Source organism: Scyliorhinus canicula, chromosome 24 (assembly GCF_902713615.1).
Source record: "Scyliorhinus canicula chromosome 24, sScyCan1.1, whole genome shotgun sequence".
Lineage (NCBI taxonomy): Eukaryota > Metazoa > Chordata > Chondrichthyes > Carcharhiniformes > Scyliorhinidae > Scyliorhinus > Scyliorhinus canicula.
In genome coordinates this window covers 22358545-22382740 of record NC_052169.1, presented here as the reverse complement: position 1 = coordinate 22382740, position 24196 = coordinate 22358545, and the positions used below count along the sequence as shown (strand labels likewise).

General features: G+C 50.5%; 2 protein-coding genes across 2 annotated transcripts in view; one reads left to right on the top strand and one right to left on the bottom strand.

The window, feature by feature from the left end:
- Window positions 1–24196, top strand: part of malt3 (MALT paracaspase 3) — a 242432-nt gene that overhangs the window by 7920 nt on the left and 210316 nt on the right. The gene's annotated exons all lie outside the window — the stretch shown is intronic.
- The window catches only part of alpk3a (alpha-kinase 3a), an 81738-nt gene that overhangs the window by 9711 nt on the left and 47831 nt on the right, over window positions 1–24196 (bottom strand). Inside the window, exons 6-12 of the mRNA XM_038784247.1 lie at window positions 15551–17669; window positions 12310–12457; window positions 11266–11393; window positions 9481–9516; window positions 9100–9374; window positions 5697–5785; window positions 5378–5586 (exon numbers count right to left, since the gene is read on the bottom strand). Of these exons, the coding sequence (XP_038640175.1) occupies window positions 5378–5586; window positions 5697–5785; window positions 9100–9374; window positions 9481–9516; window positions 11266–11393; window positions 12310–12457; window positions 15551–17669 (3004 nt within the window). The remainder of the gene's footprint in view (window positions 1–5377; window positions 5587–5696; window positions 5786–9099; window positions 9375–9480; window positions 9517–11265; window positions 11394–12309; window positions 12458–15550; window positions 17670–24196) is intronic.

Here is a 24196-nt window from a genome sequence, read left to right as displayed (position 1 = left end):
CTTTTACAGTAAGCTGTATACCTCAGAACCCCCCACAGGGCCGGAGGGGATGAGGCACTTCTTAGATGGGCTGACCTTCCCAAAGGTGGGCAGGGGGATGGTAGAGGGGCTGGGGGCCCCAATTAGAGCTGAAGTAATTGGGGGGCCTGAAGGCCATGCAGTCGGGTAAAGCCCCGGGGCCGGATGGCTATTCAGTGGAGTTCTACAAAAAGTTTGGGGGTATACTGGGGCTGGTGCTGGTTCGGGTTTTTAACGAGGCGAGGGACAATGGGGTGCTACCCCCGACGATGTCGCAAGCCACCATCTTGCTGATATTAAAACGGGATAAGGATCCGGAGGTCTGTGGGGCCTATAGGCCAATCTCCCTGATTAATGTAGACGCTAAACTGCTGGCCAAGATCCTGGCGACCAGAATCGAAGACTGCGTACCGGACGTGATTGCGGAGGACCAAACGGGGTTAGTTAAGGGCTGGCAGCTGGTAGCCAATCTAAGAAGGCTACTCAATGTGATTATGATGCCCCCGGAGGGCAGAGAGGTGGAGGTAGTGGTGGCAATGGATGCCAAAAAGGCTTTTGACCAGGTGGAGTGGGACTATTTATGGGAGGTGCTGGGACGTTTTGGGTTTGGAGAGGGCTTTGTGACTGGGTTAAACTGCTATATCAGGCCCTGGAGGCTAGTGTAAGGATGAACAGGACGACATATGAGTATTTTAGACTACACCGCGGGACAAGACAGGGATGCCCCCTCCCTCCACTGCTGTTTGCGTTGGCCATAGAACCGCTGCCAATTGCTCTGAGAGCGGCAAGGGGATGGAAGGGAATGGTCGGGGGGATAGAACACAAGGTCTCGCTCTATGCGGACGACCTGCTTTTGTATGTGTCAGATCCAGCGGCAGGGATGGACGGGATTATGGAAATCCTAGGGGAGTTTGGCCGGTTTTCGGGCTACAAGTTGAACATGGCAAAAAGCGAGATGTTTGTGGTACAGGCGAAGGGTCAGGAGAATAGGCTGAGGGAGCTACCATTTAGGCTGGTTGGGGAAAGTTTTAGGTATCTAGGGGTACAAGTGGCGCGCGACTGGGGTAAGATGCATAGGTTGAACTTGTCCAGGCTGGTTGAGCAAATGAGGAGCGAGTTTCGGAGGTGGGATGCACTCCCGCTGTCATTAGCGGGGAGAGTACAGACAGTGAAGATGACGATCCTCCCGAGATTCCTGTTTATTTTTCAGTGTCTCCCTATTTTCATTCCGCGGTCCTTCTTTAAAAGAATCAATAAAATCATCCTGGGATTTGTTTGGGCGGGGAAGTCCCCGCGGGTAAAGAGCGGGATGCTGGAACGGAACCGTAGCGAGGGGAGGCTGGCGTTGCCGAACATCAGCAACTACTACTGGGTGGCTAACATAGCCATGGTAAGGAAATGGATGGTGGGTACGGGGTCGGTTTGGGAGCGGGAGGAGGCTGCTTCGTGCAGGGGCACCAGCTTGGCAGCCCTGGTCACGGCTCCCCTGCCACTCCCGCCGGCCAGGTACTCCACCAGCCCTACAATGGTGGCGGCTTTGCGGATTTGGGGCCAATGAAGGAAGCATGCGGGGGAAGTGGGAGCGTCGGTCTGGTCCCCAATATGTGACAACCACCGATTTGTCCCGGGGAAGATGGACGGCGGGTTTCGAGCTTGGCGGAGGTGGGAAGGATGGGCAACTTGTTCCTGGAAGGGAGCTTCGCGAACATGAGGGTGCTGGAGGAGAAGTTCGGGCTGGCGAGGGGGAATGCCTTTCGGTACTTGCAGGTGCGGGACTTCGTACATAGACAGGTCCCGTCCTTTCCACGCCTTCCACCAAGGGGGATCCAGGACAGGGTCATTTCCAGGGGTGAGGTAGGAGAGGAGAGAGTCTCGGATATTTATAAGGAGCTTATGGGAGCAGAGGACACAGGGACCGAGGAACTGAAACCTAAGTGGGAGGAGGAGCTTGGTGGGGAATTGGAGGGAGGCGTATGGGCAGACGCTCTGAGGAGGGTAAATGGAACCGCAACATGTGACAGGCTCGGTCTGATTCAGTTCAAGGTGGTTCACCAGGCCCACATGACGGTGGCCCAGATGAGCAAATTCTTTGGGCTGGAGGACAACTGTGCTAGATGTGGGGGAGGACCAGCGAACCATGTCCACATGTCCTGGGCGTGTCCAAAACTCAGGGGATACTGGCAGGGATTTGCGAGCGTCATATCCCGGGTACTGAAAACAAGGGTGGCGATGAGTCCAGAGGTGGAGATTTTTGGGGTGTCGGAGGACCCGGGAGTCCAGGAGGGGATAGAGGCCGACGTTGTGGCCTTTGCTTCCCTGATAGCCTGGCGACGGATACTGTTGGCCTGGAGGGGCTCAAAGCCCCCAAGGACCGAACTATGACTGTCGGACATGGCAAGCTTTCTCGGCTTGGAAAAAAATCAAGTTTGCCTTACGAGGATTACTATCGGGGTTCGCCCGGAGGTGGCAACCATTCATCAACTTCTTCGCGGGGAACTAATCGGGGGGGGGGGGGGGGGGGTGGTAGAATAGTGTAGAGTAGGGGGGGAGAATAGGTGGGTCTATCTGCGAGAGTGGTTCTGTTATTTGCACTATGTTTTTTTTGTAATTGGTATCTGCACACTAATGCATATTGTTACTGTTTACAATGTCAAAAATACCTCAATAAAATTGTCTGTCAAAAAAAAATTGTTGTTGTTACATTAATGAAGTAAAGGGGGAGGGGTGTTATATATCTGGGAAAACATTCTTCCTGATTCTGAGTCACGTGATGTGTCGTGACGTCAGCAGGGTCTTCGCGCGTACATTAAGCAGATCAACATCCTGATTGGATGGGCAAAACCCTGAATAAACCCCTCATCGTGTTTCACAAGAATCCAGAGTTTGGGCACCTTCATAACGTGTCTCTTTGCAGCAACAACTACCCTGGGGAACCCCTGCAGTGATGCCCTGGGCATCCTTGATGCCACACTCGGTCAAATGCTGCCTTGAAGTCAAGGATAGTCGTTCTCACCTCACATCCTGAATACAGCTCATTGTTCGGGGTTTGGCCCAAAAGGCTCTTTTGTTGAGTGGCCCCGGCGGAACGCCAGCGGGCAGGATCATGCTGCGCCAGTGCCGCCTGGCAGCGCCGTCAATGAGACCATCCATCACTTTGCTTAGTTGACCGATTGTATTAATGTTTCTCCACGGCCAAAATTCTCCGGCTGTTCGTCGGTGCATCGCCCGCGGTTTCTCGGCAGGGTGGGGAGGTTGCCATGGGAAATCCTATTGACCGGCAGCGGGAACAGAGAAATTCGCCGCCAGCGAACGGCGCACCGCGTCCCGCTGCCAGTCCGAGGAATCCAGCCCAACAGGTTTTTTTGAAATTTGTTCATGGGACGTGGGCGTCGCAGGCTGGGCCAGCATTTACTGCCCATCCATAATTGCCCTTGAGGCAGTTAAGAGTCAACCACATTGCTGTGGGTGTGGTGTCATATGTACGCCAGACCGGGAAAGGACGGCAGATTTCCTTCCCTAAATTACATTAGTGAACCTCTTGTATTAAGAACATAAGAACGAGGAGCAAGAGTGGCCCCTCGAGCCTGCTCCGCCATTCAATGAGATCATGGCTGATCTTTTGTGGACTCAGCTCCACTTTCCGGCCCGAACACCATAACCCTTAATCCCTTTATTCTTCAAAAAAAATCTATCTTTATCTTAAAAACATTTAATGAAGGAGCCTCTACTGCTTCACTGGGCAAGGAATTCCATAGATTCACAACCCTTTGGGTGAAGAAGTTCCTCCTGAACTCAGTCCTAAATCTACTTCCCCTTATTTTGAGGCTATGCCCCCTAGTTCTGCTGTCACCTGCCAGTGGAAACAACCTGCCCGCATCTATCCTATCTATTCCCTTCATAATTTTATATGTTTCTATAAGATACCCCCCTCATCCTTCTAAATTCCAATGAGTACAGTCCCAGTCACTCAACCTCTCCTCGTAATCCAACCCCTTCAGCTCTGGGATTAACCTAGTGAATCTCCTCTGCACACCCTCCAGTGCCAGTACGTCCTTTCTCAAGTAAGGAGACCAAAACTGAACACAATACTCCAGGTGTGGCCTCACTAACACCGTATACAATTGCAGCATAACCTCCCTAGTCTTAAACTCCATCCCTCTAGCAATGAAGGACAAAATTCTATTTGCCTTCTTAATCACCTGTTGCACCTGTAAACCAACTTTTTGCGACTCATGCACTAGCACACCCAGGTCTCCCTGCACAGCAGCATGTTTTAACATTTTGTCATTCAAATAATGATCCCTTTTGCTGTTATTCCTACCAAAATGGATAACCTCACATTTGTCAACATTGTATTCCATCTGCCAGACCCTAGCCCATTCACTTAACCTATCCAAATCCCTCTGCAGACTTCCGGTATCCTCTGCACTTTTCGCTTTACCACTCATCTTAGTGTCATCTGCAAACTTGGACACATTGCCCTTGGTCCCCAACTCCAAATCATCTATGTAAATTGTGAACAATTGTGGGCCCAACACGGATCCCTGAGGGACACCACTAGCTACTGATTGCCAACCAGAGAAACACCCATTAATCCCCACTCTTTGCTTTCTATTAATTAACCAATCCTCTATCCATGCTACTACTTAATGCCGTGCATCTTTATCTTATGCAGCAACCTTTTGTGTGGCACCTTTGACAACAATTGTTACTTTTTTTATTTGAGATTTTTTATTGAATTTAAATTTCACCATCTGCAGTGGTGGGATTTGAACCCGGGAGCATTACCCTGGGGTCTCTGGTTTACTAGTCCAGTGATAATACCATTACGCCACTGCCTCTGCTTCCCCTGTAGCTGCCTCATTGATTACCCAACCTTTCCGCTGTGGTAAAGCAGATACCAGTGATGACTGCATTTAGCATAATGCTGTATTTATAGTTCTGCATAGTAGATGGAATGTAAGCTTGTTTGAATTTACATGAAGGCATGCGATCACTGGTTTTGTAACCACATTTCTCTGAAGATCGGCCTGTTTTTTCAATGCACTAACATCAAAGAATCTACATGGGGCTGGTTTAGCAATCGCTGGCTTTGAAAGCGGGCCAAGGCAGGCCAGCAGCACGGTTCAATTCCCGTACCAGCCTCCCCGAACAGGCGCCGGAATGTGGCGACTGGGGGCTTTTCACAGTAACTTCATTTGAAGCCTACTTGTGACAGTAAGTGATTTTCATTTCATTTCATGGGTTTTATATGTGGTGAGTTTTCGAATGATTTGCAAACACACTGCCATTAGGTACAGGCTCCCCGGTCGAAGGGCTCAGCGAGTAATCTTTCTGCACAGTGCAATTTTAACCCTACCTTGTAAGTCAGTTATTAGCAAATTGCCGTTCGTCCATTGGTAAATCCAGTGTTGAAAGGTGTGACACTTCTGTCCAATTTCGGACGCTGACAGATTCCTGCTCTTGTCTTCCATTGAATACTTTGCGAATTGTCCATTCAGATCTTTCTCTATGGTTGCGTAAGGGATATTGTTGGCGGGCCGATAGAGCAGGTGCAGCGGAATTACCCTGGGAACGAAAACCCGTGTGAGGAACAAGTGACTGACAGAAAACCTTTTCCACAACTGACTGACAGAAAAGCAAATATTCGGAATTGATTAGCACACAGGAACACTCACTCCGGGACTGGGCCGAAGGCTTCAATCACCCGCGCTTCAGCTGCGAATATTTTACCGTATTCCCGTGCTGTGTTTTGACGCTTACAGTCCTGAAAATTTCAACAAAAGAAAATAATTAGTCCCCTCACAGATCCAAACGGTCTTCACAAACAATACCATCAGGGCATCCCTCGCCATCGCCGAAGGAACAACGTGAAAGCCTCACAGCCTAGGCCGTGGGCAGGGATAGGAAATTATACTTATAGTGAGGAGGGACTTGAGGTGTTCCACGGTAACAGAGAAAGCTAAGAAGAGAGTTAATGAAGCGTTTTCTTTCAAACGATGGCCTAAATCTTCTGGCCCCGCCCGGCGCGGAAATCGGCGCGGGCGGGACGGAGAATTCAACGGACAAGGAAAAGTTCCGTTGACCACGGGCAGGAATTTTCAGTCCTGGGGCAGGTGGGGCCAGAACATCCCACCCAATGATTCAGGAAAGATGTTGGAGTTGAGGGGGAGTCAGGGATGGGAGGGGGGAGGGGCATGAGAGTGAGGAGAGATATACATACCACCGGGAGGCCCTATTTTTGATGAGCGGATTCCATAATCCGGAAAATGGTAATACTGTGTCCAATTGTTGGTATTTGCCTTTCTGTTCATTTATCATGAAGACAGTTTTACCTGAGCAGGGAGTACAATCACATCATGAAAAGAAGGCTACCTGGAGGCCCAGATCGCTTCTTGTTGCTCTTCCAGTGCATGGAGTTGTTGACTGCCCGCGTCTTACAGCCTGGCACATTCCAGGGTCCGGGATACGTGCTGGAGGACACACCAAATCCCGGGGCGGCCGCTGCAAAGGCTGAATGGGGAAAGGCCACGGTCTATGGCCCTCCTGCCGTAGAGAAGCTGGGAACTGTGTAAAATCCCTCAGATTGTACGCAACAGAGAAATTTTGATTCATGGAAGCATTGGAAAGGGTACAGAGGAGATTTACAAGGATGTTGCCTGGTATGGAGGGAAAATCATATGAGGGAAGGCTGAGGGACGTGAGGCTGTTTTCATTAGAGAGAAGAAGGTTAAGAGGTGACTTATTTGAGGCATACAAGATGATCAGAGGATTAGATAGGGTGGACATTGAGAGCCTTTTTCCTCAGATGGTGATGTCTAGCACGAGGGGACATAGCTTTAAATTGAGGGGAGATAGATATAGGACAGATGTCAGAGGTAGGTTCTTTACTCAGAGAGTAGTAAGGGCGTGGAATGCCCTGCCTGCAACAGTAGTGGACTCGCCAACACTAAACGCATTCAAATGGTCATTGGATAGACATATGGACGATAAGGGAATAGTGCAGAGGGACTTAAGAGTGGTTTCACAGGTCGGCGCAACATCGAGGGCCGAAGGGCCTGTACTCCGCTGTAATGATCTATGTTCGATGTGATGTGGGCGTCGCTGGCCTAGCCAGCATTGACCACCCATCCCTAATTGCCCTTAAAGTAAGAGTCAACCACATCACTGTGGGGGTCTGGAGTCACATGTAGGCCAGACCGGGTAAGGACGGCAGATTTCCTTCCCGAAAAGACATCAGTGAACCAGATGGGTTTTTACGACCATTGACAATGGTTTCATTGGTCATCATTAGACTTTTAATTCCAGATTCTCTTACTGAATTCAAATTTCACCATCTGCCATGGCGGGATTTGAACCCAGGTCCCCAGAGCATGACTCTGGGTCTCGGGATTACCAGTCAGGTAAAATTCCCACTATCCCACCGCCACCCGTAAATGGACATGGTAAATCCAACCTGCAGTTGTAGGTGTAATGAGACACCTCATGTACGAGCATGCAAAGTTGGCCATTCGGCCCCTCGAACCTGCTCTGCTATTCAGTATGATCATGGCTGATCTGTTTTTTGAGTTTCCAAGTTCTACATTCCACTCCATCCCTGATAACCTTTGAACTGTATTGGAAGAAACCGATCTGTAATGTTTAGATAATGTCTATTTGGACTGGGATGGAATGTACCTCGACAAATTTTAGGAATGTGGTAATTTTATGAAAATAAAACACAGGAGTTTACACTGTGAGGTTCAGATGATGCATTCGGGTGAAGAAAGATCTTTGGTTCAAATTATCAAATTACCAACACTACCGTAGAAGTGGGGTAAGCAAAAATACAGACCATAGGAAATAGGATTAGGCCTTCGAGCCTCCTCTGCTATTTAGTAAGACCATGGCTGATCTAACACTCGTTCAGTCCACTTTCCTGCCTTATCTCCCTAACTCTTAATTCCCAAACTTGTGGTGATATGCATCACTGTAGATACAAAAGGGGTTAATGTAAATACACATAGACTAGATAGACACTAGAGGGTGCACCAGAGACATGACACACAGACATTCAACCAAAAGGTCAGTAAGATAGAACACGACCAATGGGCATTCACGATACACACAGAGGTGACACTACCACAGGGGGGTATTACACCAACCCATATAAAAGGACACAGCACCATGACCTTCCTCTTTCCAGTGGAGACACTCAGTGAGTACACAGGGTTGATTTGAAACACATCACACCCACCACCTGGATTGTAGCAGACTGGTTCGTCAGTCTGAGTAGCTATAGCAGGATTAACAGGAGAGTCGAATCCAAGTAGGAGAATCTTTAACAGTTTAATAAATGTGTTAAAGCTATTTCCAAATCTGAACCTGCCTTTGTCAGAGTGCACATCAAGGAAGCAGCTTATGCTACGTCAAGAGCATAACAAAACATAAAAACCTATTGATCTTGGCCTTGAAAATGTTCAAGGACTCGACCTCCACAGCTTCCTGGGATAGAGAATTCCAAAGATTCACAACTCAGAGAATAAATTCTTCTTCAAATCTTTCTTAAATGCTTATTATGTGACTCTGCCCTCTGGTCCCACACTCTCCCATGAGTGGAAACATTCCTCCCAACATGTACCCTGTCTGACCCCTTAAGAATGTTGCATGTTTCAATCATATCACCTCTCATTCTTAACTCCAAGGAGCACAGACTCAACCTGATTAATCTTTCCTCGTATGGCAATCCCTCCCTTCCCGGGACCATCCGAGTAAACCTCCTCTGTGCGGCCTCCAATGGGCTGGATTCTCCACTGCGAGTCCACCCCACGACCGCTGCTAGCGAGGATGGAGGGTCTGGCTGCTCCGTTTGCTGGTGGCGAGATCCTCTGTTCCCGCAGCTTGTCAGTGGGATTTTCTATTGAAACCACCAGACCGCTACCGGCGCAACCAGAGAATCCCGCCACCGGCAAATGGCTGGAGAATTGCGGCAAGTATACCTTTCCTTAAATAAGAGGACCAAAACTGTAGCCAATTTCTGTGGGGATTCCCAATCGAATCTTCTTGATCTAACTCAACATCCCATCCAGAGGAACCCTTTACCTGCATTGTGATATCATGGTTTCTTTCAATAAGGCCATTGTCCTTTTTGGTCCCAAAGGATATGCAGTTCCGCACTTTGATAATACAGGTCGCCCCGGATTCGAATATTGGCTCCAGTCCGTAGATAACTTTCACCCGGCTAGCTTTTCGTCGACATCCAGCGCCAAAATGCAGATCCTTTGTCATAACTCTGCCAAAGAGTTTGCTGCCCCAGAATCCTTCATCAGTGAGACCTTTGGTTATCAACATGGGAGTCATCTCGATCTCCTCGCCCACTGTAACATAGAACCCAAGAGGTGAGGGTTCAAGAGGTTATACAGGACGACAGAGCTGTGATTGATTGGCACGGATCAGTGAGGTGATTGGAGGTTGGGATCTTACCTTCAATTTCTTCTCTTGAAATCAATCCGGACAAAACTGCGGCAATAAACAGACCAGTTAGATTTCTATTCAAAACGCGTTGACACTTTGCACAGCAGTAACAGAAAACGGAAGAAAGAGAGACTGACATTTCTGTTGAGCCTTTCACAGTCCCCAAATTCATTCGAAGCCACTCAAATGCTGTTTGAAGTGATGAATGTAGGCTATTTTTATATATATTGCATTATACGTTGGTTGCAGTAATGTTGTTAAGCAAACTTAGGTTAAGGTATCCCTGGTTATATGTTCGCTAAAGCTGTGATTAAGGGGTTAACGGCTAGGCACGCTGTGATGTCACTCATGGGAGAAGCTGGATCTGTTGTTTCTAGTTTCGACTTCAGTGCTGCCCCGTGTCTGTTCCAGTTTGAGTGTTCTGCTCTGGGTTCTGAGCAAAATAGGGGTGTTTCTCAGACTCTTCCGATAGCTTCTCTCCCAAGGACTTTGGGAATAAATCTGTAAACCGCTGAGTGTTAACTTTATTCATAAGTGGCATTTGATCTGTGTGCATGGATTTTGCTTACTTGAACGTTTAGTCGTAGATGGGAAAGTCAGCTCAAAGGCCTTTCTTTATTTATTTTTCTTAACTGTTTAACTGTTAATTGAAAAGCTGTTGTTTTCCTTGGACCTTAGTGGGGTTAATCCTGCGTTAGTAATAAAGTTTGTTCTAATATAAAAGATCCCCAGTTTGTCAGTGGAATCACTCCTGGAGCGAAATATCCTTTCCTCACAGATTGCAAACTGGAAAATTGTTGGGGTCTTATCCGGTTTCCCAATTTACATTGGGGTCTGGCCCATGTACTGTAACACTTGTTGAATCGTAGGAGCCAATTTATGCACAGCAAGTTACCACAATGTGACAACGGCCAAAGAATGTCAAATAATGTCACCTCACCTAACTCCAACTCCACGCCTTGTCCCCGTTCCCCTTAATCTCAGGTATGAACCTCAGTTCGGCCACACTTTGGAGTATAGTGTTAAATTCTGGTCACCACACTACCAGAAGGATGTGGAGGCTTTACCAGGATGTTGCCTGGTATGGAGGGCATTAGCGATGAGGAGAGGTTGAATAAACTCGGTTTGTTCTCACTGGAAAGATGGAGGTTGAGGGGCGACCTGATAGAGGTTGACATAATTATGAGGGGCATAGACAGAGTGGATAGTCAGAGGCTTTTCCCCAGGGTAGAGGGGTCAATTACTAGGGGGCATAGGTTTAAGGTGCGAGGGGCAAGGTTTAGAGGAGATGTACGAGGCAAGTTTTTTACACAGAGGGTAGCGGGTGCCTGGAACTCGCTGCCGGAGGAGGGGGTGGAAGCAGGGACGATCGTGACATTTAAGGGGCATCTTGACAAATACATGAATAGGATGGGAATAGAGGGATACGGACCCCGGAAGTGTAGAAGATTTTAGTTTAGAGGCTGCATGGTCAGCACAGGCTTGGAGGGCCGACGGGCCTGTTCCTGTGCTGTACTTTTCTTTGTTCTTTGAAAATTATGATTGACCCAGCATGAACTGCGTTTGGCAGACGAGGATTGCTAACTATCAGCATCTTCTTGGTACGACGCATCTCCTCAAATCCTGTCACAGTCCAGAAAGAATTCTGACAGACGGCGGTTCAAATAGCGTAGGCGAGAATGTTCTAATCATTGCCGCCGGTGGGATCTTCCGGCCCTGACAACCCCCCCCCCCACTTACCATGGCCGCACGCCACCTCAGACAGTAGAGTAACGGGTCGGCACCTTCACTCACCTTCATTGCTGAAGAGGAAGTCAGTGGCATCAGAGCCATATTCGTTCTCCACGACACACCTGTAAACTCCACAGTCCTTCGCTGAGGCCTGTACGATTGCCAGTGACACTTGACTCTCGTCGCCAGCACTGGGGAAACGCAGCAAATGGTTAGACTGCAACTGGCAGTAAAAAAAACCTCAGGCCTAGAAACCTCAGAGACCATTCTTCCAAACGGGAAAACGGATTTTCTTTTCAAGATTCTTCATTCCAATCGTAAACAATAACAAAACGGCATTCCGACAAAACCGAGTTGACAGTTTTTTTCCCTTTTAATGCCTTCCGTCCACCCCCCCCCCCCCCCCCCCCCCCCCCCCCCCCGGCCCCGCCACCCATGAACGGATCCTCAAATATCGTTGCGAACGGCCTCCACCGAACCGCGAAGCCCTCTTCCGACCTCCTGACCCCCTGAAGGCAGAATTTTCCAACCGGAGACATTCAGATCCCCCAGCCGTGCCGCATCCCCCGATGGCATAGCCGAACTCCAATTCAAAAGAATCCATCACCGGGCAATCAGAGGGGTGAAGGCCAGAACATCGCCACCTTCCCCTCCAGCAGCTCCGGCCCCTCCGAAACCCCACAGATGGCCACCATGGGGTCCGGCTTCACCTCAGCACCCCCCCCCCCCCCCCCCCCCCGTTTCCTCAATAAGGTCCTGAACATCACCTCCCAGAAGCTCTCCAACTTCTTACAACCCCAGAACATGTGAGCACGATTCGCCGCCCCCACCCCCGCCCACACTTCTCACATCTATCCGTTACCCCCGGGAAGAACCCACTCCTTCCGGGCCCGGGTCATGTGGATCCTGCGCACCAGTTTGAACTGAATCAAGCTCATTCTGGCACAGGAGGAGGTTGGGTTCACTTGCCTCATCGCCTCACACCACAGACCCAGAGACCCCACGCTATCTCCTTCCCCCCAACACCTCCTCTCACTTCCGCTATATATATATATTACTGGGCCCCTGGTGTAAGGTGAGCAGGTAGAACAAGATGGCGACAGCTACCTTCGTTTCAACTCATCCAAGCGAAGTCCATCTTTTTGCCACCTGATGGCCGAGTCGCTCAAAACGTTGAAGAACTGGCACCAAATCTTCAGGTTCCCAGAGGCGTCGGAAAACTGCTCCACTCTAATCTTTCGAATCACCTGGGGAGCTGAAGGAATCGAAATGTTAAAAAGTCTGGTGGCTGGGGCCCTAAAAGATACAGGGCCTCAGGAACAGCAGTGAGCGGCGGCCATTAAGGGAGCAGGCCAAACCCCTCAGTACTGGCCTTCGACAGGCCTGGAATCGATCCCTGGGGCCAGCTTTAATTCAGGGAGCGCAATGGGCTGGCTCGCCTGATTCCCAGAGTGAGAAAAAGGCAAGGTTGCCATCTCTAAAAAGTCTCTCCCACCAGTGTGAGTAAAACCTGCTCTCGGTATCCCACAATGCATTCCTTTCATGAGGCCTTGTCCGCGAAGCGAGTTGAAGTTCTGTGTCATTGTTAACTCAGTGCATCAGGGAATGAGCTGTAAGAGGCTCCAGGATTTCTGGCTCAAGTTTCCAAATCTGTTTGCCAGCGCATAATACTGTAAAACCTTCATCCAAATCACAGCGGACACTTGCCCGAAGCATCAATGAAATAAAAATCTGGCACCTCTCCTTCCCATAACGTGAGAACTCTACACCCTATAAAAAGTTGCTGATGGTATTGTTCTCTCACTGTCCTTTCAGACAGAGGTGACAACCATGGGCGGCACAGTGGCACCACTGGTCAGCACTGCGGCCTCACAGTTCCAGGGACCCGGGTTCAATTCCGGCCTCGGGTGACTGTGTGGAGTCTGCACGTACTCCCCGTGTGTGCGTGGGTTTCCTCCGGGTGCTCCGGCTTCCTCCCACAGTCCAAAGATGTGCAGGTTAGGTGGATTGGCCATGATAAATTGTCCCTTAGCGTCCAAAGTGCCACGGGGATAGGGCGGGTAGGGGCTGTTTAGCACACTGGGCTAAATCGCTGGCTTTGAAAGCAGGCCAGCAGCACGGTTCGATTCCCGTACCAGCCTCCCCGAACAGGTGCCAGAACGTGGCGACTAGGGGCTTTTCACAGTGACTTCATTGAAGCCTACTCGTGACAACAAGCGATTTTCATGTCATTTTTTTTTCTTTCGGGAAGGGTTGGTGCAGACCCGATGGGCTGAATGGCCTCCTTCTGCACTGTAGGAATTCCATGATCTGGAGTTTGAGGGGGTGGGGGTTGACTGGCCAAGATCAGGAGGCCATGCAAGATTTTCCATTATGGAAGACTGAGCTAAATTCGCCAGATTGTCAGCCAGAATTCCCACTGCGCTCAATGAAATAAAGTCTCACTTTTCCACATGAAACCATATGGGAAAAGCAGCTTCAACCAGATAGATTGGTCCATCCAACGCTTACAAATCCTCCTTTGGATTCAGCACCTTGCGGTATAAAGGCCTGAGTGACAATGTTACACATACAGTCCACACCGTGCATTTCACCACCTGGTGTCACTGAGACTTAACCCAACTGGTTACAAAAGCTGGGAAATGATTGGTTTAGGCTTCAGCAGGACAATGATCAGGTGATGGACTGAATGGTCTGGATTCAGATTCTCCTCCATCAAGTGGCCAAGCGCAGAGAAACCCCCGGATAGGAAGTGGGATTCTTGGGATCTGTCCCCAGATCAGGTTCCTCACCCGCACGGCAGCCGGACTGCCGGTCGAGTTGGGAGGAATCTCCGGAGGAGCGGGCAAGACCCGGTATGCCACCCGCCCGCCGCCTGCTACTAGTGGGAGGCAGGGGTGGGGTGGGCAGGACAGGGGTGGGCAGGTAAGCGTGGGTATGGGGGCTTGGGAAGTGGGGTGCAGGGGCAGGGTTGGGTGTGGGGGTATGGTGTATGGGGGTAGATGCAGGGTGGGGTGGACAGGACAGGGGTGGGCAGGTAAGCGTGGGTATGGGGGCTTGGGAAATGGGGTGCAGGGGCAGGGTTGGGTGTGGGGGTATGGTGTATAGGGGTAGATGCAGGGTGGGGTGGGCAGGACAGGGGTGGGGGCTGACGGGTAAGCGTGGGTATGGGGGCTTGGGAAGTGGGGTGCAGGGGCAGGGTTGGGTGTGGGGGTATGGTGTATGGGGGTAGATGCAGGGGTGGGGTGGGCAGTGCAGGGGTGGGGGCTGACGGGTAAGCTTGGGGATGGGGGCTTGGGAAGTGGGGTGCAGGGGCAGGGTTGAGGTGTGGGGGTATGGGGAGGGGGGGGTTGGGGAATAAGAGGGATATGGGTGGGGATGAGAGTCTGGTTGGGAGATAGGATTGAGAGGAGGGAGGATGGGAGTGGAGGTGGGAGATGAGATGGGAGCGTTGGATGGGCTCAGTGGTTGGGGGGTAGGGGTGCAATGGGGGCAGAAGGGGGTGAGCTTAGTAGTGGCGGTCAGAGGGGAGGTGGAGGTGGGGGTGAGGGGGTAAAGGTGATAGGCAGGGTCCAATCCTAGACCCAAGGAGTGTGGAAAGGTCTGATTCCCAACTTCGGGTGGGGGGGAGGGGGAGGTGGCAGGAGGGGGAGATTGCTGTATGAGTGCTGACTCTGTTATAAGGGCTGATGGTGAATGGGACCATGGGCGAGGGGATTAAAAGGGCAAATTATTTACCTGCTCCCTGAAGCTCTCCTCACCTCATTTCAGCCACTGGGCTATAAGGGGCCTGGCAAACCTGGCAGCTAGGGATCAAACTACAAAGCTAAACCCAGCTAGCACTGACTTGATGGGCCGAATGTCCCCTTCCTGTGCGATAACCAGTCCATGATTCTACGAAGATGCTGCCAACCTCACTAAATTCTTTCGATTGGCTGCCTGCCCAGTGTCCGCCACTGTTAAACCTGGAAATAGACAGATTCGGGTCGAGTTTGAGGATTAAACATCTCCCCTGAAACCAGCCACAGATAACCTTGGGAGGCAAACTGCATCGTCACGATTCCGCATCTCAGGAACTATCTTTCAAATAACCCAGGCAGGGGATTGATGAATGAATTGGTTTCTCGTTACCTGTCATTGAATCGTTGTGAGGTTCAGGGAGAAATTAATGCCAAACACTTTGGAAAACCGTCAAGGATGAATTTGGGTTCCCGCCCAGTCCCAGCAGGGGCTACAAAGGGAGTTGGCAGCTAACTCCTTCACAACTCCAACTGTCCAAACTATTAACAGTTCCTCACTGCAAGCACCGAGACAATCCTGACTGAAGAGGTTTCATTCACGCTTTTACCTTTAAAAGGGTTCTTGGTTGATTTGCCCTCCTCTGATTTCACCTCATTTTTCACAGAGGCGGGTTTGACGTCCTTACTCGTCTCTCCTCTGGTTGCCGGGGAACCTCCATTTTGATCTCCAGCTTCCCCGTACTGCTTTGGCACTTCGAGCGTGTCCATCTTCCGCGCCATGGTTGGCGAGCGCCTCTCCGTGGGCGGGGCCTGCTGCACCGCAGGGGCCTGCAAGAGGGCGCCGCCCCTCCTGGGCGCCAACAAAAACTGGCTCGGCTCCTCCCCGGGGGTCCCGACGTCCCCCTGCGTCTGATGGGCTCTCTTGACCGCCTCCTGTTTCTTTGGCTGCGTCGGCAGGTGGAGCGCGTCGAGGGCTGGCCCTTCGGGATCGTCCAACTGCTTGGACCTTGGCAGGAAGATCTTGCGGCGGGCCCCCGACGCGAGTTCGGCGGCCGTGGCAGACGGGATGATCGGCGGGGCATCACTGGGCTTAACCTTGACGCCCAACGCTGGCAGAAGCGGCACGGTGGGTAGGTCTTTCTTTACTGCCTCGCTGTCCTCTACTTTGTCCGGACTTGTAAACATTTCACTGCCCACCACAATGGACGGCACTCGGCTCATTTTGAGCTCTCGTGCATCTGAGGGACACTTTGCTACTTGCAAGTCGCTGCCTGGCGTCACATCGACAGCCCTCGGTATTACTGCCTTTGGGCCGACAGTTTCATTACTTGGAATAGACGCCGCGTCAAGCAGCTTACTTCCATTATCAGTAACCCCCTTTGCCACGCTGCTCTCCTCTGTTACACCGAGCAAGCATGGCGCTGTGTGTTTGTCAGTATTGACTTCAGCAGATGAGAAGCCAGTCACACCTTCTCCTTCCCCGTCAAGGTTCTCAACATCCACGGTGGGCAGCAGAGTGGGCGCACCTGGAACTTCTTGGTCCTTTGGTGCCACCACCTCTGGCCGGCTAACGCCGAGGTTTTCCAAAGGGGCCGGGGCCACGCCAACCCCCGGGTACAGAGATGGTTGCGTGTCTGGTGCGCCCGCTGCGCGGTCGTGTTCAGGAATAGCTGGCGGGGTGGCGGCAGGGAGGGCGGGGTCAATGCTTGCCTTCACCAAAGCTGGGACTGAGGTCAGGGTGCCCACCTCAGAGTCTTCCGTGTTGCTCGGTAACGCCGTGACATAGTCAACATCAATCCCCGCGGAAGGTCCAGCAGAGGCTGGTTCCTCATCCACATGGAGATCGTCCGTGCTGGCCAGCAACACGATTGGTGGAGTTTGGACAACCTCGTTCTCTGACTCTTTAGGGAGTGATTTATTCCTGCTTGTGACTTCAGTATGTGCGTGCCGTTCAGACACAGGTGAGATATTTGGCAACGCTTCTGGTTCGCCCACCTCGACAGCGGGGGTTTTCTCACCCAATAGGAAACTGGGTATCTTTAAGTAAGACAGGAGCTTTTCAACTAAGTGAGCACCAAAGCTGTCCGCCGGCACTTCCCGCCGCATTTGCTCCTCAGCTTCTGCTTCCTCCGCTCGATCAACTTTCAGGAATTCACCTTCGATCTCGGCAATGATCGCCTCGGGTAGTTTCTCCATTGTAGAAATTGCTTCGGCAGAATTTTCTTCAACAGACGGGGGAGCTAAGTCGATAGAAGGTCCTTCCGTCGATGCATCTGGGCCTGCTAAGATTCTGGCCTCCTCCACTTCAGGGGCCACGTTGCCCGCGGAAACGGGGCCCTCTCCCGCCGCCTGAAGCCTGCCTACAACCGGGGCGCGATCCCCAGTAGGAGAAGGGCTGGTTACCTCCATCTCTTCCACATCGGCTTTGAGGCCGAGCTCTTGCTGACGGACGGGCTGGCTTCTCCTCCCTGCAGCCGCCTGTGGCCCCTCGCCTTTCGGAGGCGGCAAGGTGCCCTCGCTGGGGGAATCGCTCACCTCCGGCAGCGCCCCTTCCAAAGTTGTGGTCTCTGGCGTGCGAGGCTCATCGGAGATGTCGCTCTGCTCAGAGGTGTTCAAGAAATCCAATTTCTCCCACTCGCTGTTGAAGGAGCCGACACTGCAGCCATCGCCCGTACTCTCAGAAATAGGTGAGGCGTCGGATTCTGCCTGCTCCTTAAATCCCACCGTCTGAAAAAGGAAACAAAAAGACAGGAAACTTTAAATCAGTAACACTATTTCTACCACAATACACACACTGCGGCTATTATTATCATCATAACAGAGAGGGCCAGCATACACGTCTTAGGTGCCTGTGATAATGGATTGAGTGGCTAATTGAGTGCTGGACAAAAACTGGTCCAGAAACCAGAGTCCAGGTGGATAGTTATTGTGGTCAATAGAAGAGCCTTTTATGGTCAGGGTTAGAGCACGCTGCCTTTGACTTTTATGTAAAGTTCTATGTTCTATGCTGAGAGGTGACTTAATAGAGACATATAAGATAGTCAGAGGGTTAGATAGGGTGGACAGTGAGAGTCTTTTTCCTCGGATGGTGATGACCAACACGAAGGGGCATAGCTTTAAATTGAGGGGTGGTAGATATAGGACAGATGTCAGAGGCAGTTTCTTTACTCAGAGAGTAGTAGGGGTGTGGAACGCCCTGCCTGCAACAGTAGTAGACTCGCCAAATTTAAGGGCATTTAAGTGGTCACTGGATAGACATATGGATGAAAATGGAATAGTGTAGGTCAGATAGGCTTCAGATGGTTTCACAGGTCGGCGCAACATCGAGGGCCGAAGGGCCCGTACTGCGCTGTAGTGTTCTATGTTCTATGTTTACGTTGCTAGGCCTGGCCCCATTCCGTACTAAATATGGGTCAAGAGAGCGGAGATCAAGAAAAGCCAAGAGAAGGGAACAAGCGAGGAAGAGCGGTCAACGCAGAGGGAGAAAGTAGAGCCGAGATGGTAATCGCTGCTGAGAAACGAAACACCAGACTGCCCCAGCCACCTTGCGAGAGAGTTCCAAAGGCATTTATTTTCACACGTGGAACAGACTGGTTCGCAGGACAGGGGAAATCTACAATCAGGAGTACAGCATCGCGTAAATTGGTGCTGCAGCTCAGATGGTTAAAACGCCTGCCTTGCAAACAGGAGATCCTGAGTTCAAATCTCAGCGGTGCCTTTCGGGCAAAGCAACTAGATTGAGAAGAAATGTTCCCATTTTCTGGGCGGCACGGTAGCACAGTGGTTAGCACTGTTGCTTCACAGCGCCAGGGACCCAGGTTCGATTCCCGGCTTGGGTCATTGCCTGTGCGGAGTCTGTACGTTCTTCCCGTGTCTGCGTTGGGTTTCCTCCGGATGCTCCGGTTTCCTCCCACAAGTCCCGAAAGACGTGCTGTTAGGTGAATTGGACATTCTGAATTCTCCCTCCGTGACCCGAACAGGCGCCGGAATGTGGCGACTAGGGGCTTTTCACAGTAACTTCATTGCAGTGTTAATGTAAGCCTACTTATCATAGAATTTACGGTGCAGAAGTAGGCCACTCAGCCCATCGAGTCTGCACCGGCTCTTGGAAAGAGCACACTACCCAAGGTTAACACCTCCACCCTATCCCCATAACCCAGTAACCCCACCCAATACTAAGGGCAATTTTTGGACACTAAGGGCAATTTAGCATGGCCAATCCACCTAACCCTCACATCTTTGGACTGTGGGAGGAAACCGGAGCACCCGGGGGAAACCCACGCAGACACGGGGAGGACGTGCAGACTCCACACAGACAGTGACCCAGCTGGGAATCGAACCTGGGACCCTGGAGCTGTGAAGCAATTGTGCTATCCACAATGCTACCGTGCTGACAATAAAGATTATTATTACATAATTACTCACTGAGTTCAGCTTAAGAAACATTCCGATTGTAAAGGACAAAGGAAAGTATGAAAGGAAATAAAATCCATGTTGGCCGTGGGACCTAGGGACCCCCAGGTGCCACTCCTAGTCTTTTCTTCAAATTGAAGACATCAAATGGCCGGCAGCTCTCGGGTCCCAGCAGCGCCACCGAGGGTGGTGGCCACTGCTGGGACTGCGGCCAATCGCTGGCGAAGAGGAGCCATGAAGTCGGGGGGGGGGGGGACGACTAAATACGGGGTTTCGCTGGGGCCAAGCTGGCAGGCCCAAAACCAAGGTAGCGGTGCTCTGCCAGTTCAGCTCCGGTGAGGAGCACGTAGTGGGAGGGGATGCCATGGACGCGAGAGTCTCCATTGGGCACAGGGTGTCTGATCACAAGGCAACCCCTCCACCCCCCCAATGTCAACCCAGAAAAAAGACAGACTGGTTGCCATTTGACCCGGGCATGTGCCGCCAATGGTCATTCTGGATCATAAAGCAGCAGGGATGGGTGGGCGATGGGCGTGGTGCCTGGTTTTAGACACTCCCTGGCTGCTAACCTGCTCCTAGGGGGGGCAATGTAAAATTCCACCCAAGGATTTAATTACCTGTACATGGTGGCACCGTGGTTAGCACTGCTGCTTCACAGCGCCAAGGACCTGGGTTCAATTCTCGCCTTGGGTCACTGCGTGGGTTTCCTCCGGGTGCTCTGGTTTCTTCCCACAGTCCAAAGATGTGCAGGTGAGGTGGACTGACCATGATCAATTACCCCTTAGTGTTCAAAAGGTTAGGTGGGGTTACTGGGCGACGGAGATAGAGTGGGTTGTGGGACCAGGTAGTGTGTTCTTTGAGAGGGTCAATGCAGACTCGATGGGCCGAATGGCCTCCTTCTGCACTGTAGTGATTCTATGAAAACTGACGAGAACATTGTTTAACCCATAAGGTGTGAAACGTCAGAGAAAATGATCACCTCCATCACAAACAGCAAACCTCTCCACTAGAAATAAGCGCTTACAAATCTATCTAGAACATAGAACAGTACAGCACAGAACAGGCCCTTCGGCCCTCGATGTTGTGCCGAGCAATGATCACCCTACTCAAACCCACATATCCACCCTATACCCGTAACCCAACAACCCACCCCTTAACCTTACTTTTTAGGACGCTACGGGCAATTTAGCATGGCCAATCCACCTAACCCGCACATCTTTGGACTGTGGGAGGAAACCGGAGCACCCGGAGGAAACCCACGCACACACGGGGAGGATGTGCAGACTCCGCACAGACAGTGACCCAGCCGGGAACTGAACCTGGGACCCTGGAGCTGTGAAGCATTTATGCTAACCACCATGCTACCGTGCTGCCCTAATCTGAAAACATTTTGCTGGATGAATTCTACAGATCCCGGCAGACAAATCCGATGTTGCCTGAGGAGAAAGACATTGAACATTTTATTTCCTTCTCAGTAAAATTATGGACCAGGGATTTCCACAAACCCAATACAGCCCTTTAATCCTGACTTCGTTGAAGGACCAACAGAAAGAGTGAGCAGGATCTTCTTCAAGTGACAAACAGTGACTTGCTTAATAGAAACCTAGAGACTGGGAGCAGGAAAAGGCCCTTCGGCCCTTCGAGCCTGCTTCGCCATTCAATATGAGCATGGCCGACCCTCGATCCCAATGCTATATTTCTGCTTTCTCCCCATACCCCTTGTAGCCATTAAAATCTAAATAATTATCCATCTCTTTCTTGAATGCAGTCAGTGACTTGGTCTATACATCCCCCTCCCCCCCCCCCCCCCCCCTCGGTACCCTGAGACTGTGTCCACTGGTTCTAGATTCCCCACCCAGGGAAAACACCTGTCACATTCTGTAGACTGGTCAAAGTGAATGATGGACCACAGAACATCTAGTTTAAATAATTTATTGTAGAACAACTGCGTGATAAGAAAACTAGGATAAATAAAACAATAAACGACCAACACTATTGTCGAACTATTACGAATACGTTATCCTCCAGCACGACTTACTGCCAACTCCCAGACCACAGGGTCAGATGATGGGTGTACAATGCCACCTAGTGGTCAGAGGTCGTACATAACATTATGTACAAACTTGCCTTACACATATCATCACATGCCCTTTCCTTTGTAAAAGAAAATTATTTACATGCATTAAATTACTTTTTACATTTTATCATGATTTGCATAATTATTTACATGTTCAGCAGTTGGTTTTTTTAACAGTCTGCTACAGGTTCAGTCTTTCTGGCTTGCGTCTTATTCTTGTGGATCTTCTGCTGAACTGGCACAGGTTCTTCATGTTCTTTAATATTTGTTGCCTGCGTTTGATGTTCTTCATGTATCGATGTATCATCCTCTTGTTGTCTTTGTTCCGTATGTTCTTCAGATGTTTTAGGACTATTGCTTCTTCTGGTGGTTGCATATCAAACGGTTGCCATACTTTGAGCAAAGCTCTTCTATCCCTTCTCAAGTTGTGGAGATGCCGGCGTTGGACTGGGGTGAGCACAGTAAGAAGTCTTACAACGCCGGGTTAAAGTCCAACAGGTTTGGTTCAAATCACTAGCTTTCGGAGCACTGCTCCTTCCTCAGGTGAATAAGAGGTAGGTTCCAGAAACATATATATAGACAAAGTCAAAGATGCAAGACCATACTTAGAATGCGCGCATTTGCAGGTAATTAAATCTTTACAGATCCAGAGATAGGGGTAACCCCAGGTTAAAGAGGTGTGAATTGTCTCAAGCCAGGACAGTTGGTAGGATTTTGCAAGCCCAGGCCAGATGGTAGGGGATGAATGTAATGCAACATGATTCCAAGGTCCATGTTGAGGCCGTACTCATGTGTCCGGAACTTGGCTATAAGTTTCTGCTCGGCGATTCTGCGTTGTTGCGCGTCCTGAAGGCTGCCTTGGAGAACGCTTACCCGGAGATCAGAGGCTGAATTCCCTTGACTGCTGAAGTGTTCCCCGACTGGAAGGGAACATTCCTGCCTGGTGATTGTCACGCGATGTCCGTTCATTCGTTGTCGCAGCATCTGCACGGTCTCGCCAATGTACCACGCTTCGGGACATCCTTTCCTGCAGCGTATGAGGGAGACAACGTTGGCCGAGTCGCACGAGTATGTGCCGCGTACCTGGTGGGTGGTGTTTCCACGTGCCTTCAGCACAGGGCTAAAGCAGACCACAGCAGGCCAGCAGCGCGGTTTCAAATCCCGTACCAGCCTCCCCAAACAGGCGCCGGAATGTGGCGTCTAAGGGCTTTTCACAGTACCTTCATTTGAAGCCGACTTGTCATAATAAGCAATTTTCTTTTTTTTTTCATTTCATTTCATTAGGGCCTCACGGTAGCATGGTGGTTAGCATCAATGCTTCACAGCTCCAGGGTCCCAGGTTCGATTCCCGGCTGGGTCACTGTCTGTGTGGAGTCTGCACGTCCTCCCCGTGTGTGCGTGGGTTTCCTCCGGGTGCTCCGGTTTCCTCCCACAGTCCAAAGATGTGCGGGTTAGGTGGATTGGCCATGCTAAATTGCCCGTAGTGTAAGGTTAATGGGGGGATTGTTGGGTTACGGGTATACGGGTTACGTGGGTTTAAGTAGGGTGAACATTGCTCGGCACAACATCGAGGGCCGAAGGGCCTGTTCTGTGCTGTACTGTTCTATGTTCTATGTTCTATTTCATTTTCATTTCAGAGTGCACCTTCATCATAATTAGATGTGGGTTTGGATCAGCTTGGAGTAACTTTGCCTGTTTAGATCAGCCTTTGAAATCTTTGAAAGGGGACATAGCTTTAAATTGAGGGGTGATAGATTTAGGACAGATGTCAGAGGCAGTTTCTTTACTCAGAGAGTAGTAGGGGTGTGGAACGCCCTGCCTGCAACAGTAGTAGACTCGCCAACTTTAAGGGCATTTAAGTGGTCACTGGATAGACATATGGATGAAAATGGAATAGTGTAGGTCAGATAGGCTTCAGATGGTTTCACAGGTCGGCGCAACATCGAGGGCCGAAGGGCCCGTACTGCGCTGTAATGTTCTATGTTCTACTCCGACCGTATCCTCTGTCTGCAGAGCTTGAACTATTTTGGCAGACCTATGATAGGTCGGCGCAATATCGAGGGCCGAAGGGCCCGTACTGCGCTGTAGTGTTCTATGTTCTATGTTCTATGTTCTATAGGACTCCTTCTGCCTCCTTTTCTAACAGGTCAATTGTCTTGTTAACGAGTGGTTTACGGGCCATTGAGGAAAACGAGGTAGAGTGGTGCGTAGTTGCCTGTTCATTAACAGTTGAGCAGGCGAGAGGTCATTGACCAGCGATGCCGAACGATTGCTGAGGAATGCAAGATATTTCTCATTGTGACTGTCCAGTGCTTTCTTTAGGATCTGCTTGACAATACGCACTTTTCAGCCTTGTCATTTGACATAAGCGGGCTGGAAATAACATGTTGGAAATCATACTGCCACGCAAATTCCGCCCATTCATCGCAGTCAAAACAAGGACCATTATCGCTCATGACCACATTCGGAATGCCGTGTCGTGCAAAAATATCTTTGATGTTCTTAACAACGCATCTTCCATTGAATTCGACAACTGCACTATCTCTGGGGTAGTTCGAGAAATAGTCTATGGCCAGCAGGTATTCGTTTCCATTGAAATGGAAAATGTCCATGCCGACCGTCTGCCAAGGAGTAGTGACTGTCTCGCCCATCTGCATAGATTCCTTGCTCTGCCTTCGCTGAAATCATTGGCATGTTTCACAGCTCTCCGCCATCAGCTCAATGTCCCGGGTTGATCCCAGGCCAATAAACTGCCTCCGGGGCT